The 23,350-nt window shown below is 55.8% G+C and overlaps 2 protein-coding genes across 9 annotated transcripts; both read right to left on the reverse strand.

The window, feature by feature from the left end:
- Window positions 1-2,925: 2,925 nt before the first annotated feature.
- ADAT3 (adenosine deaminase tRNA specific 3) lies at window positions 2,926-22,204 on the reverse strand. The gene is made up of 8 exons (XM_085013524.1): window positions 22,132-22,204; window positions 16,605-17,926; window positions 15,194-15,241; window positions 13,785-13,913; window positions 13,380-13,536; window positions 11,507-11,608; window positions 5,916-6,033; window positions 2,926-4,954 (listed from the first exon to the last, which is right to left on the reverse strand). The coding sequence occupies exon 2, from the start codon at window positions 17,907-17,909 to the stop codon at window positions 16,854-16,856; it is 1,056 nt and encodes a 351-aa protein (XP_084869650.1). The 5' UTR covers window positions 17,910-17,926; window positions 22,132-22,204; the 3' UTR covers window positions 2,926-4,954; window positions 5,916-6,033; window positions 11,507-11,608; window positions 13,380-13,536; window positions 13,785-13,913; window positions 15,194-15,241; window positions 16,605-16,853.
- SCAMP4 (secretory carrier membrane protein 4) lies at window positions 2,926-22,204 on the reverse strand. Of its 8 annotated transcripts, none has more exons than XM_085013544.1 (8): window positions 22,132-22,204; window positions 16,605-17,926; window positions 15,194-15,241; window positions 13,785-13,913; window positions 13,380-13,536; window positions 11,507-11,608; window positions 5,916-6,033; window positions 2,926-4,954 (listed from the first exon to the last, which is right to left on the reverse strand). In XM_085013544.1, the coding sequence occupies exons 3-8, from the start codon at window positions 15,198-15,200 to the stop codon at window positions 4,775-4,777; spliced, it is 693 nt and encodes a 230-aa protein (XP_084869670.1). In that variant the 5' UTR covers window positions 15,201-15,241; window positions 16,605-17,926; window positions 22,132-22,204; the 3' UTR covers window positions 2,926-4,774. The 8 variants fall into 8 exon arrangements, with proteins under 8 accessions (XP_084869670.1, XP_084869668.1, XP_084869669.1 ...); XM_085013542.1 differs by having other exon boundaries at window positions 13,380-13,554; XM_085013543.1 differs by having other exon boundaries at window positions 16,598-17,926.
- Window positions 22,205-23,350: the final 1,146 nt, after the last annotated feature.

A 23,350-nucleotide genomic window follows, 5' to 3' on the forward strand; every position in this document is an offset into this window, starting at 1 on the left:
CTGTGGCTCTGGCGTAGGCCGGTGGCTACAGCTCCGACTAGACCCCTAGCCTGGGAACCTCCATATGCCGCGGGAGCGGCCCAAGAAATAGCAAAAAGACAAAAAAAAAAAGAATGTAGAAAGGCCATAGCTGGGGTTGGGTTGTGCCACCCAGTGGCTGTGTGACTATGGGTAGGTCACTGACCCCCTCTGGTCCTCCTCTGCTTCTAAGTTATAACTAACAATAACCCCCTTGGGTACATTATGAGAGTCCATGAATTAGTGAATAAAGAATTGCCAGCACAGGACCTCCTGCCTCAAATGAATATATATCTCTCTAATCACTTGAGATCTTTGAAAAAGCAAACAGCCTTTCAAGCTTCCTCTTTTTCAACCCACTTCAAATGTGGTCCACATGTTCTTGCTTCCTTTTGGCTTTGATCATGAGGACACCATTTGGGAAAGATGGGGTGGCAAACAGCCCCTTTGGGATTCTCGATGAAATAACAAGAACATTGTAAAGAGGATGTGCTAGTCTCTCCATTGCCCCCTACCCCACTCCCCCATCCCAGAAAGTCACACAACATCCCAGCCTCCAAGTAAATCCCAAATAGCTGTGGATTTCCGGGAAGAGACAGGCAGGAAGCGCCCCCTTCTGCTCCTTTACCCTTTAAGAGGCAGCTCCATGAAGACACCTCAGGATGGGATCAGGGCTGCGTCCTGGTGTCTGGTGCCAGCCCATAGGTACAAGCAGGTGCCCCAGTGCATTTTGTCGAATTGAACTGAACTAGCCCTCTCTGCAGCCTGGCCTCTCCCCCAGTGGGACAAGGCCTTGGATATGCTTTTTTTTTTTTTTGTCTTTTTTGCCTTTTCTAGGGCCGCTTCCCACGGCATATGTAGGTTCCCAGGCTGAGGGTCTAATCAGAGCTGTAGCTGCCGGCCTACACCACAGCCGCAGCAACGCAGGATCCTTAACCCACTGAGCAAGGCCAGGGATGGAACCCGCAACCTCATGGTTCCTAGTCAGATTCATTAACCACTGCACCACGACAGGAACTCCTGGACATGCATGTTCTGAGGGTGAGCCAGCACCCTCACCCCAACCCCAATGGAAGAGAGTGTTCAACTGCAGGTGAGGCCTGACACCACAAGCTCACCCATGATTGGGACCGGAGTTCTCTTTGATCACCATGAGCCACAGAAGGGAAACTGAGGCCAAAAGGACCCATGAGGGGCAGTTGTGCAGGAACTGAGGCCTTCAGGGTGCAAGGGCTCCTGGGCTAAGCAGCCAGGCCCCTCACTACAGCCTTGGCAGGGCCTGGCTGGCAGATGTGCCCACATCAGGCTACCTTCTGCTCTTCCTCCTGCTCTGATGGCCAAGGTCCCCCAGAGGAGCTGAGTGGTGGCCCCACATCCTGGAACCCGAGACCATACTTGGAAATGAGATCTTTTCAGATGCAATAAAGGTAAGGAGGAAGCTGAGATCATAACTGGATGTGGATGGGCCCTGGATCCCAGGATGGTGTCCTTGTCTGAGACTAGAGGGAGCTGTGAGGACAGAGGCACAGCCTGGAGCTGGGAGACGAGGAAGGACCCTCCCTGGGACCTCTCGGACCCCGGGTATCTAGGCCTGGAGCTATAATGGGTGAAACCTTTGTTTAGGGCCCGGGTCTCTGGTCCTGTTATGGCTGCTCCAGCAGTCAGCCCCCTTCTTGACTTCGCCTTGGACCTCTCTCACTTCCATCCCATCCCATATCCTACATCTCTGAGCCAACAGCACGGATCCAGTCCCCAGACCCAAGTGCCCACCATCCAACCTCCTATCCAGGCCTCAAATTCCATCTGCGCTGCCTGCCTGCCCACCCCAGCACTGCTCTCCATGCCCCAGGCGTGTTCCCTACAGCCCAGCACCTGCAACCTCCTCATATCCCTGATATTCTTCCTCAGTATTTGAGGGGCAGCTGCATGGCTTTCACATTTATCCCCTCCCAGCTCAGGAGGGCAGAGCCCAAGAGAGCAGGTGTAACAGGCTGATTCCTGCAGAGGGACAGCCTGCCCCATCCCCCCAGCTCTCTCCTAGCCTCCAAGTGTCACAGACAATCCTGGCTCATAGCAGCATCATGCTGTCTCTGCCTGTCTCCATGTGGTCCCTGCTGGTGTCTGTCAAACATCCCCTCCTTTTTATTTTTGGCTGAACCTGCAGCATAAAGTTCCCGGGCTAGGTATCAGACCCATGACATAGCAGTGACATCGGATCCTTAACCCACTGTACCACCAGGTAATTCCTGGAGGTCCCCTCTAATAGGACACTGGTCCTGCTACATTAGGACCACCTGCTCCAGTGTGACAGCCCCTTGGCGAATCATTTGTGCAAAGACCCTCTTCCCAAAGCAGTCCCATTCTGAGGTGTGGGGTGAGGACTTCATATGAACTTGGGGGAAAAGCCATTTGCCTTGGGTTTCATCTGATTTCTCTCTGCAGAGTTAATGCCATTCCGCTGGCATCCTGTGAGTAACAGACCTACCACCCTCCCTCGTGGGTCCACACAGGTGTCCACTCTGCCACCAGAGCCACACATGAGCTGGGCTGGGGGCCTCTGCAGAGTGAGCTGTCCATATTTCAGCCACTTCTCCCATTATGTCTCCTTTATGCAAGTGGCACTGGCATCTCATTTTCCACAAATTTCCTTTTTCAAATGAAAGCTGTTGAGCATGAAGAAAACGAAGCGATGGAAGTGGCAACTGAAGAAACGGCACCGGGGTGCATGGACACAGGGTTCAGGGCAGGGCCTCAGGCAGAGCCAACCCAATGCTGGGCATCTGGCCACGTAGACAGGCTGTGGGCCCAGACACACAGCTTGGTCATGGTTTATCATGTCAGAGGCTGTGCCCTGGGATCCCAGGCAGGGAAAACACATGCCACAAACTGCCCTCATGGCGGCTCACCTGATGCAGAAAGGACGGATTTATTTCCTGGATATTTTCACGTAACAAAAAGCACGATGTACAGCGAGGAGCAAGGGGTAGAGGTGGGAGCTGCATGCAAACCCCAACACCTGGTCTGCAGCCCATTACCAGCAGTGCCTGGGTGAGCACGGCGCACACCTTGGTTGAGGGAGGCCAGCTTGAGACTTGACAGGACCAGCTTTCTCATCCCCGGGGGGCCTTGGCTGTCAGGGGCCCAGACCCAGGAGCGGGCTGTGGCCACCTTCAGACACCATGGGGTGTGGAGCTCAGGCAGCCAGGCCAGTGGACACAGGCATGGAGGGAGGCCTCTGGGAAGTTCTGGTGCTGCCCTGAAGGCCGGGCCACTATGAGCCGAGGGGCAGCAGTCAGGGAGCCCGTTCATTTACAAAGGTGCTGGCTGCTTGTCAGAAAGGAGCTGGAAGGACCAAGGGGGAAGGAAGAGGAATGGCTTGTCAATAAGGCACAGATTTGTCACATCTCCTTGTTTTCCCAAGAAGCAACAACTGCTGTCCCCAAAGCAGCAGGGGTGGGTAGGGGTGGGGGTGGGGTGTGCATGGCAGCCAAGAGTCTATGCTCCATGGAGATGCCCCATCTTCCTGTTCCCATCAAGTAGAGACAGGTCAGTGGCTCCCCTTCCCCCTACAAGGGGTCACCCCGGTTTTGGGTCTAATGAGGTCCAGCCTGAGGGTCCCAGCTCTGAGACCCCTGCCATGGAGAAGAGAGTATCCTAGAACAAGCATGGACACAGGCATGGAGGCTGGAGGCAAGCTGGCTGATGGATGGACGGACAGACAGGGAGAAGCTCAGATCGTGGCACGGAGAGTGAATGGGCCTCTGGCTCTCCCTGCAGGCTCTTCTGCTTGATGTCAAAAACATCAAGGACCGGAGCTCCCATCTTGGCGCAGCAGAAAAGAATCTGACTAGAAAACATGAGTTTGCGGGTTCGATCCCTGGCCTCACTCAATGGGTTAAGGATCCAGCATTGCCGTGAGCTGTGGTGTAGGTCGCAGACATGGCTTGGATCTGGCATTGCTGTGGCTGTGGTGTAGGCCAGCGGCTACAGCTCCGATTCGACCCCTAGCCCAGGAACCTCCATATGCCACAGGTGCAGCCCTAAAAAAACAAAAGACAAAAAAAGAAAAACAAACAAACAAAAAAAAGGACCTGGAGTTCCCGTCATGGCGCAGTGAAAACGAGTCCAACTAGGAACCAGGAGGTTGTGGGTTCAATCCCTGGCCTCACTCAGTGGGTTAAGGATCCAGCATTGCCGTGAGCTGTGGTGTAGGTCGCAGACATGGCTTGGATCTGGCATTGCTGTGGCTGTGGCGTAGGCCAGCGGCTACAGCTCCGATTAGAACCCTAGCCTGGGTGTGGCCCTAAAAAAGGCAAAAACAAACAAACATTAAGGACCTGGCTACACATCAAGTCACTGCCTGGTGAGCCTGGTGCTGGGAAGGCCTCCCTCTGCCTGGGCCCAGGCTGAGGGCAACTGCCTGGACAGTGGATGGGGGGATGGACACCAGGCCAGAGCCCTTCTCAGAGTCCTCAGCCCGGATCTGCCCTTGAGACCCCAAGGGGACAGGACGCAGCTGCAGCACAGCAAACGTCACAGTGGCCAAATGCATTTGGAACCAAGAGGGTGTCCTTCTGCAGGGCAGCAGAGGCCAGGCAACTCGTGGACAGGGCCCACAAGGGGCTCTGCTCTTGGAGATGAGATGATGGTGTGCCCAGGTCCCCAAGAGTCCCTGGGGCCTGCTGTCCCAGCTGTGCAGGGGTCTCACCAAACCCAGGGCAGCAAGAGTGGACAGGGAGGAGGAGCTGGGATCCCCCTAAGGCCACTGGCTGCCACTGGCTGGGTAGCTGGGCACGGTGGGGTACTCAGGCAGGCTGTTCCCTGAGAAGTTGTTGTACTGGGCTTCCCGAGATGGTGGGTTCCGCCAGGCGCCCGTGCTCCACTCTGTCTGTGCCTTCTGGAAGCTTCCACCAGTGCCTCGGTAGATCCTGTGCACCTGCAGGATAGAGAAAGCAGAACAGTGGAGAGACCCCCTCATGTCCGAGGCAGGGCTTGTCTGTGCAGCTGCCTCCTGCTGGACTCCCAAGCCTGGGAGGTGCTGAGGACCCTGATGGGGTCAGCTCTGCTCTGGGCACATGCTTGACCTCCAGCCCCTTCCCTGCATAGAGGGATCTGCGGCCTGACTGCTTTCTAGTTCTCCGTCTGTGCTAAGTTCCTGGCGGAATTGCACTTGCCCCCGCCCCTTCCACAGCCTCTGTCTGGCATCTCTTCAAGCCTCCAGGGGGGTCTACTTCCCGCTGGTTCCTCCTAGCCCTTGGGGTCCTCCATGCAGACAAACGACACTGGGGTCAAACATGGGGGAACCAGAAGGCCCAGGGCACGGCCTCAGAACCTGCCAAACAGCTGGGATCCTGAGGCAAGGAGGATAGGAGGTACTCAGAACCCCACTTTCAAAAGCACAGGGCCAGAGTTCCCTTTGTGGCTCACCAGTAATGAACCTAAGATCCATGAGGATGTGGGTTCAATCCTTGGCCTTGCTCAGTGGGTTAAGGATCCGATGTTGCCGTGAGCTGTGGTTGTAGATGCAGCTCAGATCCTGCGTTGCTGTGGCTGTGGTGTAGGCTGGCAGCTGCAGCTCTGATTGGACCCCTAGCCTGGAACTTCCATATGCTGCAAGTGTGGCCCTAAAAAAAGAAATAAAGACAAAAACACAGGGCAGGCTTCTCCATGCAGTGCTGCTGGGCGCCCAGGAGGCAGATGGACAAGACAGTCACCTCTGGGAAGGCTAGGCGGACACATCATCAGCCTCATCACTTTCCATGTGGTCCCAGGATGACTCTCACGTGGCTGATGCCTACAGACCGCAGTGCAAAACAGGGATAAGACGAGCCCCGAGGGATAGGAGGTCAGGGGTCAGGATGCTTGAGAAGCTGTACATCTTGGGATGAAGGACTTACCTTCATGATCACAATGGCCATTATGGCGGCCGACACGGAGAACATAATGGCGGGGAGAAGCATGACCACGGCGGCCCCGACATTGATCTGAAAGAACCCAATCGCTGCCAGCCAACCACTGCAAGGGACGAGAGGGCACATGGGAGCCAGTGCAAATACCAGACAAGTTACCTGCTATCCCACCTATGTAAAGAGCTCTGAAGAATCAACAAAAAAAAGACGAAATGACAGGAGTTCCTGTCGGCGCAGCAGAAACAAATCCAACTAGGAACCATGAGGTTGCAGGTTTGATCCCTGGCCTTGCTCAGTGGGTTAAGCATCCAGCCTTACTGTGAGCTGTGGTGTAGGTGACAGACGTGGCTTGGATCTGGCATTGCTGTGGCTGTGGTGTAGGCCAGCAGCTGTAGCTCCGATTAGACCCCTAGCCTGGGAACTTCCATATGCCATGGGTGCAGCCTTAAAAAAATAAATAAATACGTAAAAATAAAAACATGAATGACAGAGAGAAATGGGCAATTCACACAAGGACTATCAGGAAACCAGTAAACTTAAGAAATGGTGCTCAGACCCACCAAGGAAGACGTGCAAGTGAGGAAAGGTAATGTTCTTCCACCATCGTTCTGGCACCTATGGAGTGTGAGGGAACAGAGGTGCAAACTGTACTATTTGGCCTTGCTGACAGCATGCAGAAGCTCCCAGGCCAGGGACTGAACTTACACCACAGCAGTGACCAGAGCCACAGCAGTGACAACATTGGATCCTTAGGGAGGCCACCAGGGAAGTCCAAAACTCTTCTGCTCTGGACAGTGATGGGGCCCGACCTATAACAAGACTTACACACTTATTCCTTCTCCGCCTGTTTTACTTCTAAGAATTTATGCCATAGCATTATTTGTTATAAGGAAAAGCTGGGGATAAGCTAAACATCCACTGGCTGGGAACAACACGAACACAAGTTATACTAAAGAGACATGAAACAAGAGAAAGTTGAGGGTCAGTGGGTATGCCCTGAGACGGTACATGGACGAACCCACCTTCTCTCCATGTCTGCCTCTGGGAGTGGAGGCAGGAAATACAGTATTTTTGAGACTCTTTTTCCTTAGCAAGTAATAAAGCCATGCAGTTCAGGATTCAAGAACCTTGAAAACATACACAATAAACAGTCTCTCTCCCACCAACCCCCGCCCAGCCCAGAGGGAATCAGTGAGCTCCTCTGCTACGGATCCTGCCAGAGAGTATTTATAAAAACATGCGTGTGTAGGCACACACGTATATGACCCGTGTGCACATGCACATATGAGCACAAGCCTTGCCCCTTCTGTGATGCCAGGAGAGACCTTCTCATGTATAAGTGCACACTGCTTTGCACTTTGAGGGGAGTGAGCAGAGCTGGGCAGCCAGGGGCTTGGGCGGGTGCTGGGCAGGCAGCTGGGCAGGGCCAGGGGTGACTGAATGTTGTCCTGTGGGCTCCTGGGCAGGGGGAGGGTTGCGAGAGCGTCGCCCTGGGGAAAAATAATCTCGCACGGGATCTGGCATTCCGAACAAGAGGGATCGCAGCTGCTGGGGAGGATGGGGATGTAGAACAGGGAGCTGCTCCAAAGCCCCAGCTTTCAGATGTGCCCAGCAGGGACTGGCAGCTGGAGCTTCCAGAAAACCACCTCACTGACTGCCCAGGATAATGGGCTCAGGAGCAGCCGGGGATAAATGAGCCTCGATCAGTCACAGACGGTCACGTGAATACCTGCTGCACCTGCCAGGCCAGGCAAAGAGGATGACAGGCCTGCAGATGAGGGCTGAGGAGGGGATGAGGGGCACCAGGTACTCCCCCAGGGCTGCTGGGCCAGGAGCTGGAGGGGCTAAAGCCAGGGAGATGGGGACAGAACGTGCACAAGGACATAGCCTGCAAAAGCTGTGGGAGGGTTGGGCCGTGTCAGCCAGGTGTGTACCTGAGAGAAATGAAAACACACCACATCCACACCACACAGGCACTTGTAGAACCTTCACTGCAGAACTATCAGCAACAGCAGAAAGGTACCAACAACCCAAATGTCCACCCATAGATGAACAACGCACCAGTCCCTCCACACATGGAGACTCGCTCAGCCTGAAAGGGAGAGAAGCCCCGATACTTGCTACCACGTGGACGGACCTAGAGACCACGATGCTCAGTGAGAGAAGCAGACACAGAAGGACACACAGTGTGGGACTCCATGGATGGGAAATGTCCAGAACAGGCAGGTCCACATAGACAGAGGGTGGGTTCCTAGTTGTCAGGAGCTGGGGAGGGTGGGAGTTTCTGATGAGGACAGGGTCTCCTTTTAGGGAGGTAGAATGTTCTGGAATTAGATACAGGAGATGTACCTGTATCCTTGTAAATACACTAAAAACTACCAAGTCATGCACTTAAAAGGGTGACTTTTGGGGAGTTCCCTGGTAGTATATAGCAAGTTAAGGATCCTGTGTTGGAGTTCCCGTTGTGGCACAGTGGAAGCAAATCTGACTAGGAACCATGAGGTTGCGGGTTCAATCCCTGGCCTCGATAAGTGGGTTAAGGATCTGGTATTGCCATGAGCTGTGGTGTAGGTGGCAGACGTGGCTTGGATCTGGCGATGCTGTGGCTGTGGCTGTGGCTGGCGGCTACAGCTCTGATTCGACCCCTAGCCTGGGAACCTCCAAGTGCTGCAAGTGAGGCCCTAAAAAGACAAAAAAAAAAAAAAAAGGGATCCTGTGTTGTCACTGAGTGGCTTGCACCACTGCTATGTCATGGGTTTGATTCCTGGCCTAGGAACTTACACATGCTACAGGCATAGCCCCCCAAAAAAACAAAGTGTGACTTCCTGGGCTGTGAAGGCATAACAGTAGAGCCCTCGGTGGGAACTACAGGGCAACTGACACCCCGGATCAAGGAACGTGTACACCTCACCTGAGTCTGATGTGAACTGACCACTAAGGCCACATTTTAATAAGCCACAAGGAAGCCTGAAGGGGAAAGGACCTTCTGGGAAATGCTAAGGAAGCTCAAATGAAGCCTGAGGGTGTCAGAGCACTGTACCCACGCAGCTATGGTGAGGCAGTGTCAGATGCTGGCAGGGAGGGCACTGGGGTGGAGGGCAGTGCCGGCTCTGGCTCTGAGAACCTCTATGCAGCCCCCGTGGAAAGGTCACAAGCGGACAGTACTGACACATGTCAGCATCTGTGGTACTGGGGTCACTGTTGGTTTCCAAGTGCAAAAGAGCATCATGGTCTTTTACATGTAAGACATTTCTTTTTTTTTTTTTTTTGGTCTTTTTGCCATTTCTTGGGCCGCTCCCACGGCATATGGGTCTAATCGAAGCTGTAGCCGCTGGCCTACACCAGAGCCACATCAAGCAGCCACATGCAATAGGTACGACCATAAGAAAAAAAGAAAAAAGTCCTTCTCCTTTACGGATTCACAGAGAAGTGTTTGCAGAGCAGACAATGACAGATTCGCGGGCCCAGGACAGGCTGGGAGCATCCCCTTAGCGCCACCGGAAACCACTGACCCCAGCATGGGCAGCTACCCCCTGGAGGTGACCTGCAGGACTGCAGCTACCTTGAGCTGAAAAGGAAGGAACCGAGGGCAAAACCCTGGAGAAGGGAGACCTCAAGCAATGACGGACCTCAGGCAGGGGAGGGACAAGCTGGCCTGTCACAGTGAATGCAGTCGGGCAGGGCTGCAGCCCCTGGGCCCCAAGTCCCTGCTGGTGCCCCCCCAGGAGGCCATGGGCTGGGCCCCGTCTCCTCTTCCTGCCTCTGCGGAGCCAAGAGGTCATCATAGGGGACACTCCAAGAAACCAGAGCTGGGGCTGCTTCCCACACTGGCAGGAAGCAAAGGTCTCTAATCCCAAGCCCCATCCCCCCACCCAGGCCTGTCCCTGTCTACAGGAGTGGGCTGGGAGACTCCTTTACAGGGAGCAGCCTGGAGCCATGGGGTGGGGGTAGGGGTTGCTCAGATGCACCTGCACAAGCAGGGGTGTTATTGTTACTATACTGTTATCAGCACTACCACCCTCACCCTCCTCTCCACTTCACAGAGAGGACATTTTGGGGTGAGCTGCCCCCCTAGAAGGGAGTCAGCTCCTGCTGTTCCCTTTCTGCAGGCTGGGCCACCAGGGAAGGTACAGACCCCCGGTTCTACCAGAAAAGCTGGGTGGTGGGGGCGGAGGACAGAAGGGGGCTGAAGGCAGGCATGGGACCATGGCACCTGGAATCAGACCTAAGGGCTCCCTGTCCCTATGCCGTCAATGCCAAAACAGGGTCTACACAGGCACCTGCTCTGCTCCCAGAGTCTGGAGTCTCGGCCGTGCTGGGTGGAGGATGACCATCTGCCAAATCCTGGGGGTCCTGCAGTGAATTCCTGCACCTGGGGTGAGTCCTGGGGACCCCAGACCCAGACCTAGGAAGCCGTCGGCCAGGAGGAAATCCAGCACTTGGGGCCAACACCGAGCATCTGCTCCCCATGAGCAGAGAGAGCAACGTCAGGAACTCAGGGAGATGCTTTGCTCGGGGGGGGTCCAAGTAACCTGGTGGCCATGCCCAAGGACATGGCAAGGTGACAGGGACAGAGACCACGAAATCAATGGGAACAGGAACCCGCAACCAGGAGCTAGAAAACCCACCCAGGGGAAGAATGCTCGAGGGCGTGACCCAGCAACTTCTCAGCTCTGAAGCCCTGATACTTTAGAGGAAACCTTAACCAGAAGTCATCGAGACAGCGTGGCAGCACAGAGGGCGGGAAGGGAAACCACCCGATCTTCGCCCCACGCTGACGCCTGAGACCCGCAGGCTCCACAGTGCCACACTCTGCTCCAGGGCCCTGCAATGTGTCACCTCCTGTGGCAGAGAGACTTTGCAAGTGGGGTTAAGTGAAGGCCTCTGAGATAAGGGTGACCCTGGATTCCCCGGGAACCCAGTGTCACCACGAGATCCTCATAAGAGGGAGGAGGGAGGGTCAGAGACAGAGAGATGGGAGATGCCATGCTGCCAGCTGTGAGGATGGAGGAAGGGGCCGTGAGCCAGGGATGCGGCACCTCCAAAAGCTGGAAAAGGAGGAACTGAATCTCCCCTGCAGCCTCTGGAGGAACCAGACCTGCCCCATGAGGCCCAAGTTGGCCTCTGACCTCTAGAATGTGAGATGATAAGCTTGTTTCATTTTAAGTCACTAAGTCCGGAGTTATTTGTTTCTGCGGCCTTGTATAAAACCCCAAAAACAAACAAACAGAAGACGGTGCGGCAGGCCCTCCAGCTGCTCTCTGACCCACAGGACACAACAGTGACCACACTTCCCTGGTCCCCCTTGGGCAGCTGTAGCCAGGTGGCCCTGCACAAGCTGACAGAAAGTGGGCAGGACTACCACACAGGGGCCCCAGTGACCTTGGAGCAGATGCCAGGACCTGGCACCTCCATGGAGGGTTAACGGAGCAGGGAGAAACGTCACCCCTCCTCCAGCCGTCAGGGTCTGGGCTGGGGACCTCATCACAGTGTTCCACCCGCACCAGCAGGACTCATGTTTCCACAGTGAACATGTATCATAGGGGACGGTCATCAGGGCTCCTGGGGCCCTTGCTTACCATGTGCCCCATCCTGAGAAGCCGATGGCCTGGATGACGGCCAGGACAAACTGGGCTCCAAAGATGAAGAAAAACGCCATGAAATTAAAGGAGCTGTCAGATCTGGAAGGAAGGAAAATAGCCGTTACCATGGCATGAGGAGAATGAGACGGGGTGGCGATTAGGACGTCTTCCTCCTCAGGTTCTGACCATGAGGGCCCCGTGCGGTTCCTCCGAGGACGCCATGCTCGACACATCCCTCACGGAGGGAATGTAAGACACCTTCCTTGGAACTGAAGTCTTGACCACACGCACATGGCACGTGGCCTTCACACGGTCATCAGGGGTCAATCTGGGAGGTAAACATCAGGTTCAAGATGCTCTCTGTGCTGGAACCAGGTCTGCTGCCCTGGACAAGGGAGGGAGGGCTGTAGGGGGACTCTCCCAGGCCGCTCATGAAGGAAGGGACCCAGTGCGGGAGGAAGAGTGGGGAAGGCAGAGCTGCCTTGTGTCCAAAGCCTGCAGGGGTCCCTGATCCTATGCCCCTTCACCTGAGCCAGCTGGGGGGCTCAAGCAACAACCCCTTTATCTTCAGCACTAGAGAGTGAGTTTCTGGTTCCTGCCTTCAAGAGGGCATCAGGGACCCCCTCTGATTCAGCCTGAAAGTCTGGGATTCAGGGACCAATCCCAGGGGCACACAGCTGAGTAGCAGGGGGCTGACTGGGAGCCTATGTTCACAGAGCAAGACTCAGAGGAGCCACAAGGGGGCAACAATCCAAACGCACATCAACAGAACACTGTGTGGTCCTGCCACACAAGGAGCATCACTCAGCCTGAAAAAGAGAAGCCCTGACACTTGCTACCACGTGAACAGACCTGGAGACCATGACGCCCAGTGAGAAAAGCAGACGCAGAAGGACACACAGTGTGGGATTCCATGGATGGGAAACGTCCAGAACAGGCACATTCACAGACGCAGAGAGTGGGTTCCTGGTTTTCAGGGGCTGGGGAGGTGATGGGGGTGACTATTGATGGGGACAGAGTTTCTCTTTGGGGAGATGGAATGTTCCGGAATTAGAGGTGATGGTTGTTCAACCTTGTAAAGATACTGGAAATGCTGAATTGTCACATAGATGAGTTGCATAAAGTATACCTCCAAGTTATTAAAAGACAGTGGCTGGATCTGACTCATGAGCCATCATCTGTACCTGACGTAAACTCATCCAAACTGGACAAGAGCAAGGGCCAGTGCTAACGTGTGGGCCAGGGCAGCAGGCCAGGGTGCAGTCCCACATGGCACCCAACATGGAGGTGAGGGGTCCCACTCCCCCCCTTTTTTTTTGGCTGTGCCCACATCATGCAGAAATTCCTGGGTCGGGGATTGAACCCATGCCTTACCAGTGACCCAAGATACAGCAGTGACGACATCAGATCCTTCACCTGCTGAGCCACCAGAGAATTCCCTCCCCTCAGTTTTTAAAAAATCTTTTAAGTATAGTTGATTCACAACGTTCCTTCAATTTCTACTCTCACCAAAGTCACCCACATATATGCACATATATTATTTTTTTCTTTCCCCTAGACACGTGGCATATGGAGACCCCAGGTCAGGGATCAGATGTGAGCCACAGCTGTGGCCCATGCCTCAGCTGCAATGCCCAACCCTTTAACTTGCTGGGGCACGCTGGGGATTGAACCTATGTCCCAGTGCTCCAGAGATGCCACAAATCCCATGGCACCACAGCAGGAATGCCTATACGCATTCTTTTTTTATATTACCTTCCATCATATTCTAACACAAGAACACAGTTCCCGGTGCTGTACAGTAGTGGCCTGGGTTTTGAGGTGACTGTCAGCATGCACACTCCCTGAGGGCTGCCCACACCAGACTCACCGGAAGGCCTTGTACGCGGGCCGGAACCAGCACACGTAGCCACAAGGGGAGAAGAGCAGCAGCCAGACCAAGGCGAGGCCGAAGTTGGCTCCAGAGCCGGCAGCAATCCACCAGGCCAGGCAGGCGACGAGGTTGACGCCCAGGGTGGCGCAGTAGACTGGGGGAAGGAGGAAAGCTAAACCGGGACACTCCTCCCATTCCTGGGGAGTTGCTCCCAAGAGCGCAGGGCCAGAGAAGGGGCAGGGGTCCCGCCCAGCCACCCAGCTACCCAGGAACAGGAGTTATCAGAAAGGAGCTTTGTTACAAAACCCTCTCAGCACCCGGGCCCAAGCAGCATCCTGGCCTGGACCACTCCAGGGCCTGGGTCTTGGGGTAGTATGGGAACCCCCCATCCCCCCCACTTACACAGCCACAGCTGATAGATCCTCTTCACCAGGACCTGGTGCTCGATGGGGATCTCATCAGAAAAATTCTGGTAGAAGCAGGGCTTCAACGGGATGAACTTGGGCAGCGGGGGGAAGTTGTTCTCCTTTCCTGCAGGGACAGGGAGCAGGGACAAAACTCAGGCTATGATCAGCTTGTAACACCCCCAAGGACATCCCCATCTGGATCCAGGACCTGTGGATATGTCACCTCATATGGCAGAGGGGACTTTGCAGGTGGGGTTAAGTGAAGGCCCCTGAGGTGGTGGTGACCCATGGATTTGCTGGGGGCCCAGTGTTGACACAGTGTCCTCCTAAGAGGGAGGCAGGAGGGTTGGAGGAGGAGTCGGAAGAGATGCCAAGCTGCTGGCTGTGAGGATGGAGGAAGGGGCTGAGAGCCAGGGATTCGGCACCTCCAGAAGGTGGAAAAGAGGAACCAACTCTCCCCTGGAGCCTCCAGAGGAGCCAGCCCTGCCCAGGGCTGGGTTTAGCCCTGTGATGCCCAAATAAGACCCTTGACCTCAGGACTGTGAGAGCATTGATTCTGTGTAAATCACTGCATTCGTGGCGATTTCTTGGAACAGTCACACCTGTAAGGCCAGGGAAGGTCCTGGCACTCGGAACGCATGCACTCAGTGGGGAAAGTGGCATCAAAAATGACCAGACTGGGGAGCTTAAACTAACACAATAGAAATGTATCCTGTCCCATTCTAAAGGCCAGATGACCAAGATCCAGGTGTGGTGGGGCCGCGCTCCCTCCGGAGGCTCTAGGGGAGGGTGCTTCCCACCCCTTCCAGCTTCTGGGACCCCAGAGTCCTGGGCTTGTGGAAACATCCCACCTCTGCCTCCCTCTTCCACAGCTTCTGTGTGTCTGTGTCCAGGTGTCCTTCTTAGGACGTCTGTCACACTGTCTTAGGACCAACGTGACCTCATAAAATCTCTAATAAGGTCTAAGGTCATGTTCCCAGGTCTCAGAAGTGGGACTTCAAGCTCTGAAACATGGAACGTCATATTGTGCACACCATCCCCACACAGAGGCCGTGGGTGTTTCCGTGTGGCTCCATTTTGGCGTACATGCTGCCATGGCAGCACCTGCACAGACCCACAGGGGCCACTGCCCCACCCACACACAGCACAGCACCATTGGCTCCCCAGAGCCACCCTCTTCCTGGCCTCTGAGCAGCACCCCACAGGCTCTCTGCTGCCAGATGATCACCGTGAAGACGTGTCTCCCTGTCATCTGGCCCATGCCCAGGGAGACCCCAACACCCAAATTGGAGGAGAGCGAGGCTGTGCCTGCAGGGGGCCACAGTGCATCCAGCCACCTGGGCAGTTCCCAGAGGGACCAAGAAGCTGGTAATCCCCCCACTGCCAGTCAGGGGAAAGACTCACCTGACATTTCCACAGTGACGACAGGGCGGAGTGGAAGCCTGCTGCCACCTGGAGGGGAGACAGACACAGTCAGGGGGTCCCCACGGCTGCTGGTGACCCCAACACAAGCTGCAGGACTAGGCAGCTGTTGCAGGTAGAATCCTAACCACCAGACCATTCACAGGGGTGTCTGGGCTCTTGATCCAAACACCAGCCCAGCCCCAAATCTGTGACCCTAATCAACTCCTCACCTCAGGGCTCCTGGGAGCCTGTACACCAATGGGAGAAGAGGCACCGGGCCAGAGCTAGGATGTTTCCAGGATCCCAGAGACACTCCTCCCACCACCACCCCCTGCCTTCTCATCCTCCCGGCCCCCAAATGTCCCCTTTATCCATGGGTGGCTCTGAGGGCCTCCTAAGGCCACGAGGAGTCACTGAGTCACCAAGAACTAAGTCCACACTCAACGAACGCTGTGTGACCTCGGGTAAATCACACAACCTCTCTGGCCTGCGGGTTTCACTCCTGAGGGTCTTACAGGGCCAAGGACCCCATCACAACCCAAGTGAAATGCCCAGGTACAGGCCTCGCACCCAGCAGCCCTGCCCTGGAGCCCAAGAGCTTGGTGTCACAGAGCAGCCTCTCACAGAGGTACCACGATGGTGTGTAACTGAGCAGGATTCACCAGTTAATCAAGGGACCTGTAGGCAGACTATGCCAGCTTCAGGAAATGGGCCAGGCAACATGGTCATGCCTGGCACCAGAGGGAGTGAGGAAGCCATGCCTAGCGGTGGTCCAGGTGAGAAGGTTCCAGTGACCAGGAGTTCCTCAGGCCTGTCCCTGGCCCCTGCTCAGCAAGGGCCCCATGGGGATCCTCAGCCCAGCCCTGCCCTGCTGACTGCAGGCCTAGTAGCTCACTGGCCTGCCCACCATCCCAGCTCTGGGAGAGCCCCCCACATGCCCTGCCCACATGAGCATCCTCTGGCTGGGGCTCCAGGATGGCTCAGCACAGGGATGTCTCAGGGCCCTGCCGCACCTGGTCAGTCAAAACACATCTGGTGGGAGGACAAATGGCTGCCCTGAATTTCTCACACATACACAGGCTCCAGCACCAACCATGCTGTGGCAGACCCCCACCTGGCCCTCTGGCCTCTGTGAAGGATGGGAAGTGGGTGGCCTGGAGGGAGCCTTAGTCAGCTGGGTCCAGGGTGATGGGACTTCTCATCGGAGTCCAGCCACAGCCTTCCAGACTCTGGAGGCCCTGCTCTGCCTACTCGGCTCAGAAGCTCGCCGCCTACTATACAAACCCAGTTGTCAGCAAAGCAACCAGCGAACCCAGGGACCCTTAGCCACCACGGCCTCACATCTCTGTCAACAGACACCAACCTGGTTTTAACTTGTTTATTTTCACACATAAGAGCTGATACCTGACACCTGAGAAAAGAAGACACGATCCCAGTGGACCCGGGGGCTCCAGTCTGAAGGCGCCCAGCTACATGGCCTGGCGGGACACCTGCCATGCTCACACCCAGGGAAGGGTTCATCCAGGCAGGAATGCGCTCCATGAGCCAGCTGGAACAGTGCGTGTGGGCTCCAGGCTGGGAGGCAAGTGTTTCTAAACTGTGGTGGGACAGCAGCCCCTGGTGACTGCAAGGGAGGCTGAGGAAGTCCAGAGCCAGGCACCTACGCATCAGGGTCCAGCTGGCAGCACTGGGCCTCCAGCACACCGCGGAAGGCCTGGAAGCGGTGGTTGAGATCAGGCCGGGCATGGATGCGGAAGTGGGTGCCCAGTGCACCATCGGGCGAGGGTGCCCCATAGAAGACGCGTCGCACACGCGAGTGCACCAAGGCCATAGCGCACATGGCACAGGGCTCACGGGTAACATACAGGTCATAGCCGGTGCATACATAGGGAAGGCCATCCATGTCCTCTTCCAGTTTGCGCACAGAGCCGACACGGACACTCTCGGGGGCAGCAGCTGGGGCAAAGGAGCAGGCAGGGTGGTGTGTGAGGTCATAGGTGCCACGGCCCTGGCCCTGCGCCACCAGGTCAATGCATACCATGGCGGCATGCAGTAGGGGGGTGGCCGTGCCACTACAGTCGTGGCCTGTGGCCAGCACACGGCCCGAGGCCGGGTCCACCACCACTGCCCCCACAGCCCTCAGGCCCCTGGAGGCCGCCTGCTGTGCCGCCCACACAGCCCGTTCCATGTGGCCCTGCATCACAGCTCGCTCCTGCGCTGAGAAGAGCTGCCCGGCCAGGGCTCGGGTCACCTGCCTGTCCTCATGGAAGGACGTGGGCCAGTGGGTGCGCGCCTCCTCAAATTGGTCCCTGGTCAGCGGCGGCCGGGCAGGCACGGGCACGAGAAAGGGCTGACCCAGGCCGCAGGGGTCCACGGCTGGTGTCGGAAGGAGCTCGGCCAGCGATCGTGTGCCTGCGGCTGGCCCCGCCAGGCATAGCAGCATCTCCAGCGTGTGTGGGCGGCTAGGGTCTCGGCTGGGACGCACTCTTTTAAGATGAGGCTGTGCAGGCAGCGGGTGGACAGCTGACACCTCCTTCAGGAGGCGTGAGGTCTGGCGCTTGTCCAGGACAGGTGCAGCGTAGGCCAGTACCAGCTCCACGTCCCCCGACTGCTGCTCAGACAGGACTGGGAGGGCTTCCCACGATGCCAGCTCTCCCTCAGGGCTCCCGGCCTTCACATCCCCACGCAGCTCCATGATGCCCAGGGCGGGGTCCATCCTCGGTATGGTTCTGACTGTGGGAGACAGAGACCGGAGCAGAGCATCATCCTCGGCTGTGGGAGGCCTGGTCAGCTGGAGGGGTGGGTCCGGGAGCGTGTTGCGTCTGGAGGGTGGTCCGAGAGCTCCAGCCCAAGTGCTATGCAGCAGCGGTCATGCTCTTACTCACGTCCTACTAACGCTTGGTTTGTACGGAGCTTAACTCACCCTTGCTTAGGTGGCTTTTTCCCCTTTCTCTTTGAGATGTGCCATGAGTGAAAATGCACACTTGACCTCAGAGACTCAGTACAAGAAAAATGTAAACCATCTCATAGGTTTTTTCCCACAGTCAGCTCTCGGCTCTCTGCATCCACAGGAAATCCATGGACACGCTGGACCAATTGTACCATCTTACACAAGGGCCTGGAGCATCGGCGGATTTTGCTATCCTCAAAGGGCCCTGGAATCAGCTCCCCACGGAAACCAAGACGATTGTGTTGACTACCTGCTACAGTGGGTATACTCTGCAGGTGTCGGGATAAAGAAATGCATTATTGAGATTCATTCCACCTGTTTTTCTTCGCACTTTTCAAAAACATGGTTTCTGGGAGTTCCCACTGTGGCACAGTGGTTAACAAATCCGACTAGGAACCATGAGGTTGCGGGTTCGATCCCTGGCCTCGCTCAGTGGGTTAAGGAGCCGGTGTTGCCGTGAGCTGTGGTGTAGGTCGCAGACGTGGCTCAGATCCCACGTTGCTGTGGCTCTGGCGTAGGCCAGTGGCTACAGCTCTGATTGGACCCCTAGCCTGGGAACCTCCATATGCTCCAGGAGAAGAAAAAGGCAAAAAGACAAAAAAAAAATGTGTCTTCTAAAAAATTCCTGTTACGTTCATGCCTGGCGTTACATTCCTACAGCCAGGATTGCCTTGGCTGGCATCAAAGATGAACGACAGATCATCTTCACACAACCGCAGAAAACCTGGGGGCCACTGCCCGTCCACACCAACTAGAGCACCCTGGTGGCGTCTGGCAGCGGACCAGCCCCTGCCGTCTCATCCCCATGAACTAGGAAGTGCTGAGATCACTTCCTATTTACTGGGGATTTACTGCTGAGATGCTCCTGTCTCACTCCTTGACCCATGGCTCCCCAGAGGGCACACAAGGTCCCTGCCCACCACCACCTGTCTGAAGCTCGCCATACAAGCTTGGCGAACACAGGAATGGGTGCTGGTGGCAGTTCTGAGAAGTAGCAAGCGTGGAGAGGTCCCTCGGGCACCCATGACCCCTGTGCCAGGCGGGGCCCTCAGGAGGGTCCACAGTGCAGCTCCAAATCTGCTCCCGGTACACACTGTGCCGGGGAGGCTATGGCCGGCTCCAGACCACAAAAGCTCCCACTGTCTCCCAGGCAAAAGACAGACACAGTCCCATTTGTCCCTTCAAGAGTGCAACCCCTATCTGATTAAAACAAAGCAAGCAACAGATAAAGGAGGCTGCCACCAGGACACTGCTGGCCAGGACGCCAGCTCCTAGGGGAGGGTGAATGAAAACCCAGGAGGGCACCAGTTGAACTCCACTCCTCTCCCAGGTATGTGCCCAGGAAAAGTGAAGACACACATCCACACGGAAACCTGCCCACGCACATTCACAGCAGCACGATTCACAACAGCAAAAGGTGAACAATAGTTCCCGTCATGGCTCAACAGTAACGAACCCGACTAGTACGCATGAGGATATGGGCTCAATCCCTGGCACTGTTCAGCGGGTTAGTGATCCGGCATTGCCGTGAGCTATGGTGTAGGTCACAGATGTGGCTTGCAGCTTGCTTTGCTGAAGGTGGACACAATCCAAACATCCACTGATAGATGAATGGAAAAACCAAATGCAGTCCTTCCACACAATGAGACATCACTTAGCCTGAAAAGGAGAGAAGCACGAACACTCCTACCACGTGGACAGACCTGGAGACCACGATGCTCAGTGAGAGAAGCAGACACAGAAGGACACACAGTGTGGGATTCCATGGATGGGAAATGCCCAGAACAGGCATATCCGGAAACAAAGAGTGGGTTCCTAGTTGTCAGGGGCTGGTGAGGAGGAGGAAGGGGAGTGACTGGTGATGGGGGAAGAGAGCTTCCTTTTGGGGTGGTGGAATGTTCTGGAATTAGATGATAGTCACACATTATAAATATACTAAAAATGCTAAAACATAGATTTTAAGTGGGTAACCCACACAATGTGTGTGCATCGTATCTCAGTAAAGCTGCTGTTCCTGGCGACGGGGGGACATCTGCTAGGTCAGCAGACCCCAAACAAGGCCCAGCACCTCCTGACCAAGGCTGGTGCTGTACCCACAGCATGTCCTCATACCTCTGAGCTTGGGCTCCCCAACTCCATTCAGTGACCCCAGAGGGAGACTAGGGCTATCGGCTTCCTACTGGCCAAGGGACTGGCTAGGAGGGCAGAGCCAGGATCTGATCTCTCGGCCAGGTGGCCAAGAGCTCCCTGATTCTGCCCTCTGAGCCCTGTACGATCGGTGTCCTGAGCCCCTTTTACAGATGAGAAGCAGGTTCTGCAGAGAGTGACCCCCCCTCAACAAAGGGAGCAGCCCATCTGGGAACAGCACCCACATCCACGACTTGCTTAAACACCTCCAGATACCTAAACATGGTCCGAGGCTGACCTGTTCCTCTTTTTGTTCTCAAAACCCCACACCCCTCCCTGCTGCGCTCTCTACTGGTCCTGCCCAGCTCAGCCCTGACCTGGGTTTGGCCAACTCCCTCTGCCTACAGCTAGGGAGTTTACGTTGACAGCTGCAGCCTCTGCTGCAGGCATGGACTGCCAGGGAGGGCTCACTGCATTGGGGAAGCCCCTGGAGGGTCTGCTGGACCAGCAAGCCAGGCCCTTAAGAGCCAGTCTCCTCATCCAGTGCTCAGGAATTCCTGTGGCACTTGCACCCAGGGTTCCAGGAGGAGTAGGGATAGGGTGCTTATTCAGTGAGCTGAGGCTCTGCAGGTGACACCCAATCCCAGAGAGAGGCCTTATCTCACCACTAGTTGTGTCCGGGCCCTGCCTCACGTCCTCCCCAAGTCCGCACCTTCCTGGCTAAGACCTAGGGTACCTGTCCTGACCCCAACCCAGCTTCCCACTCAGTGAAACAGGATCCACCACTACCATGCCGTCAGGGGCAGAAAGTGCAAAAATCCATGCGAGGCATGGCCCTGTTCTGGGGCACAGCTCCTCAGGGGCCCAGTCCTGACTGTGGCAGGCAGACTCCAGGAAGGCTCCTGGGAGAGAGTAACCCACAGCTGGGCCTGGACGGCAGATGAGGCAGGGTGGGGAGTCCTGTGCAGAGGGTGCTGGAGACATCCAGTACTGAAGTCTCCACCACACCCACTGGTGGAAGGCCACCAAGTCTGCATAGCGTCTCCAGAAAACAATTTATCAGGGTGGGGGTGGGGGTCTCACCCTGATAAATTCAAATGCCAAGTGAGCTGATAATTTTTTTTTTCTTTTTAGGACCACACCCATGGCATACGACGGCTCCCAGTTGAATCGCAGCTATAGCCACTGGCCTATGCCACAGTCACTGAGCTGATAATTTTTATCAAAAGTGTGTCCCATGCAATCTTTAGGAAATACACTAAAAAACATATACACATATATTCGTTATTAACGCAAAACTCGAATTTAATGGGATAACTTGCGTGTTTACCTGCGGACAATCGCCTCCCTAAAAGCAGGCTTCTGCAGGAAAGTTCAAAAACCTCGGGCATGTGGCGTGTGGGAGAGACGCGAGGCTAGAACTTAAGAAGGCCTTGCCCGCTCACACATTCCGTAAGAAACAGGAAGGACTGTCACGGTTTAGGACGTTCAGAAAGACTGAGGCCTTTCACCCAAGGAAGGTGGGAAGCTGTTAAGGAGGCAGAGGGTTGGCCGCGATGACACGAGGGAAGGGCGCACCGAAAGCAGCTGCGGCACCAGGTCTTCACAACAAACCGCAGGGGCAGAAGCACGCGCAACACGTAGATGCGCGCGGAGAGCCGCGTCCCCGCGGCCCAACGGCCCTCCGCGCACGCGTACACGCGTCGCTGCCAGCTCCCGCCCGAGGCGCGCAGAAACAGGGCCTGGCTACCCACTCGCTCCCCGCGCAAACGATGTCCCCGCAGCCGCGCCCCCCGCCCCCCCCCCCCCGCTCGCCCTCCTCGGAAGCCTGGGTCGCAAGAGCCCGAGACCCGGTGCTTACCTGAGGATACCGGCAGGAGCGCGGCGTTTCACCAAGTCTTAGCAACCAGCCCACCTGCCCCGCCTCCACCACCGCCTGGCGCTGCGGGGCACGACGGGAGCGTAGTTCCAGGGGCGGGGTCGGCGCGAGGCGAAGGCGGGGCCGAGACTACAATCCCCACAAGGCCGCGCTCGCCGCCGCCTCGCTCCGCCTCTCCCCTATGCGCCGCTCAGGTGACCCGCTAGAGCGGGGCTGGCTCTGTTTCGAGGGTTCGAGACCCACTGGACGGCCGGGAAAAGTCGAACCTTGGAGGCCCTTTGGGAAATCAGCAGAGTGAAGAGACTGAGTCAGAGGGGCACACGACACCCGCTGTAGTCACTCCCTGAGTCCAGTTTGCTGCTGCCACGTGGCTCCAGAGGGGCTGTCCCTAGATACCTGGATGCGGTCAGGTTCCAATTATCCTCTAGGGCCGCAGACTCCAGTCTCATTTTTCCATCTGTACAGTAGGCAAAGGGGACCTCTTGACTCCAAGGCAAAACAAGCTTATTTTATCAGCAAATTCAGTTATTCATCCTAGTTAAACAGGTGTAAGCCAGATCTCAACCAGGAGCAATAGGTACCACCACTCCCAAGGGACCCTGGGCACTGTCTAGGAATATTTATGGTTGTTAGGATTAGGGGTGCTCCTGACAGCAAAACTTGGAGGCCAGGGATGCTGCTCAACACCCTACAATGCATAAGGCACCCTCGAAACAGACTGGCAAATGTCCACTGTAAGGAAGACCCCAGTTTAACCCCACTGCTAAGCAAGAAGAAAGGTTTAGGTCTAAAAGGACCCTGAAGAGGGAAATTTTTCTACCTTTCCATTTTCTCCCTATTCCACTCCTGCAAGAACCTAGGAGTGCCCCTGCCAGGATCCCACAAAGGTCTACCCTTGGAAGAGAGTGGCTGGACGGGAGACCTCTCCTGGAGTCTCCACTGCAGCACAGCTCTTCAACCCTGCAGGCCTCTGAGAGTCCAACCCCATGTGTTTCTCATCTTAATTTGCAAAGCATTGCCTGGCATGCCCATCTATTCCTGTGTAAAAAAGCACTCCAGGAAATCATACTGCTTGAAGCTGGTCACTCTCTTTTTTTTCTTTTCTTTTTCTTTTATTTATTTGTTTGTTTATTTATTTATTTTGGTCTTTTTGTCTTTTTAGGGACACACCTGCAGCATATGGAGGTTCCCAGGCTAGGGG

Source organism: Sus scrofa, chromosome 2 (genome assembly GCF_054392235.1).
Source record: "Sus scrofa isolate SSC_HxYL_T2T_F1_AM1 chromosome 2, Sscrofa_HxYL_maternal_Yorkshire_Landrace_v2.0, whole genome shotgun sequence".
Lineage (NCBI taxonomy): Eukaryota > Metazoa > Chordata > Mammalia > Artiodactyla > Suidae > Sus > Sus scrofa.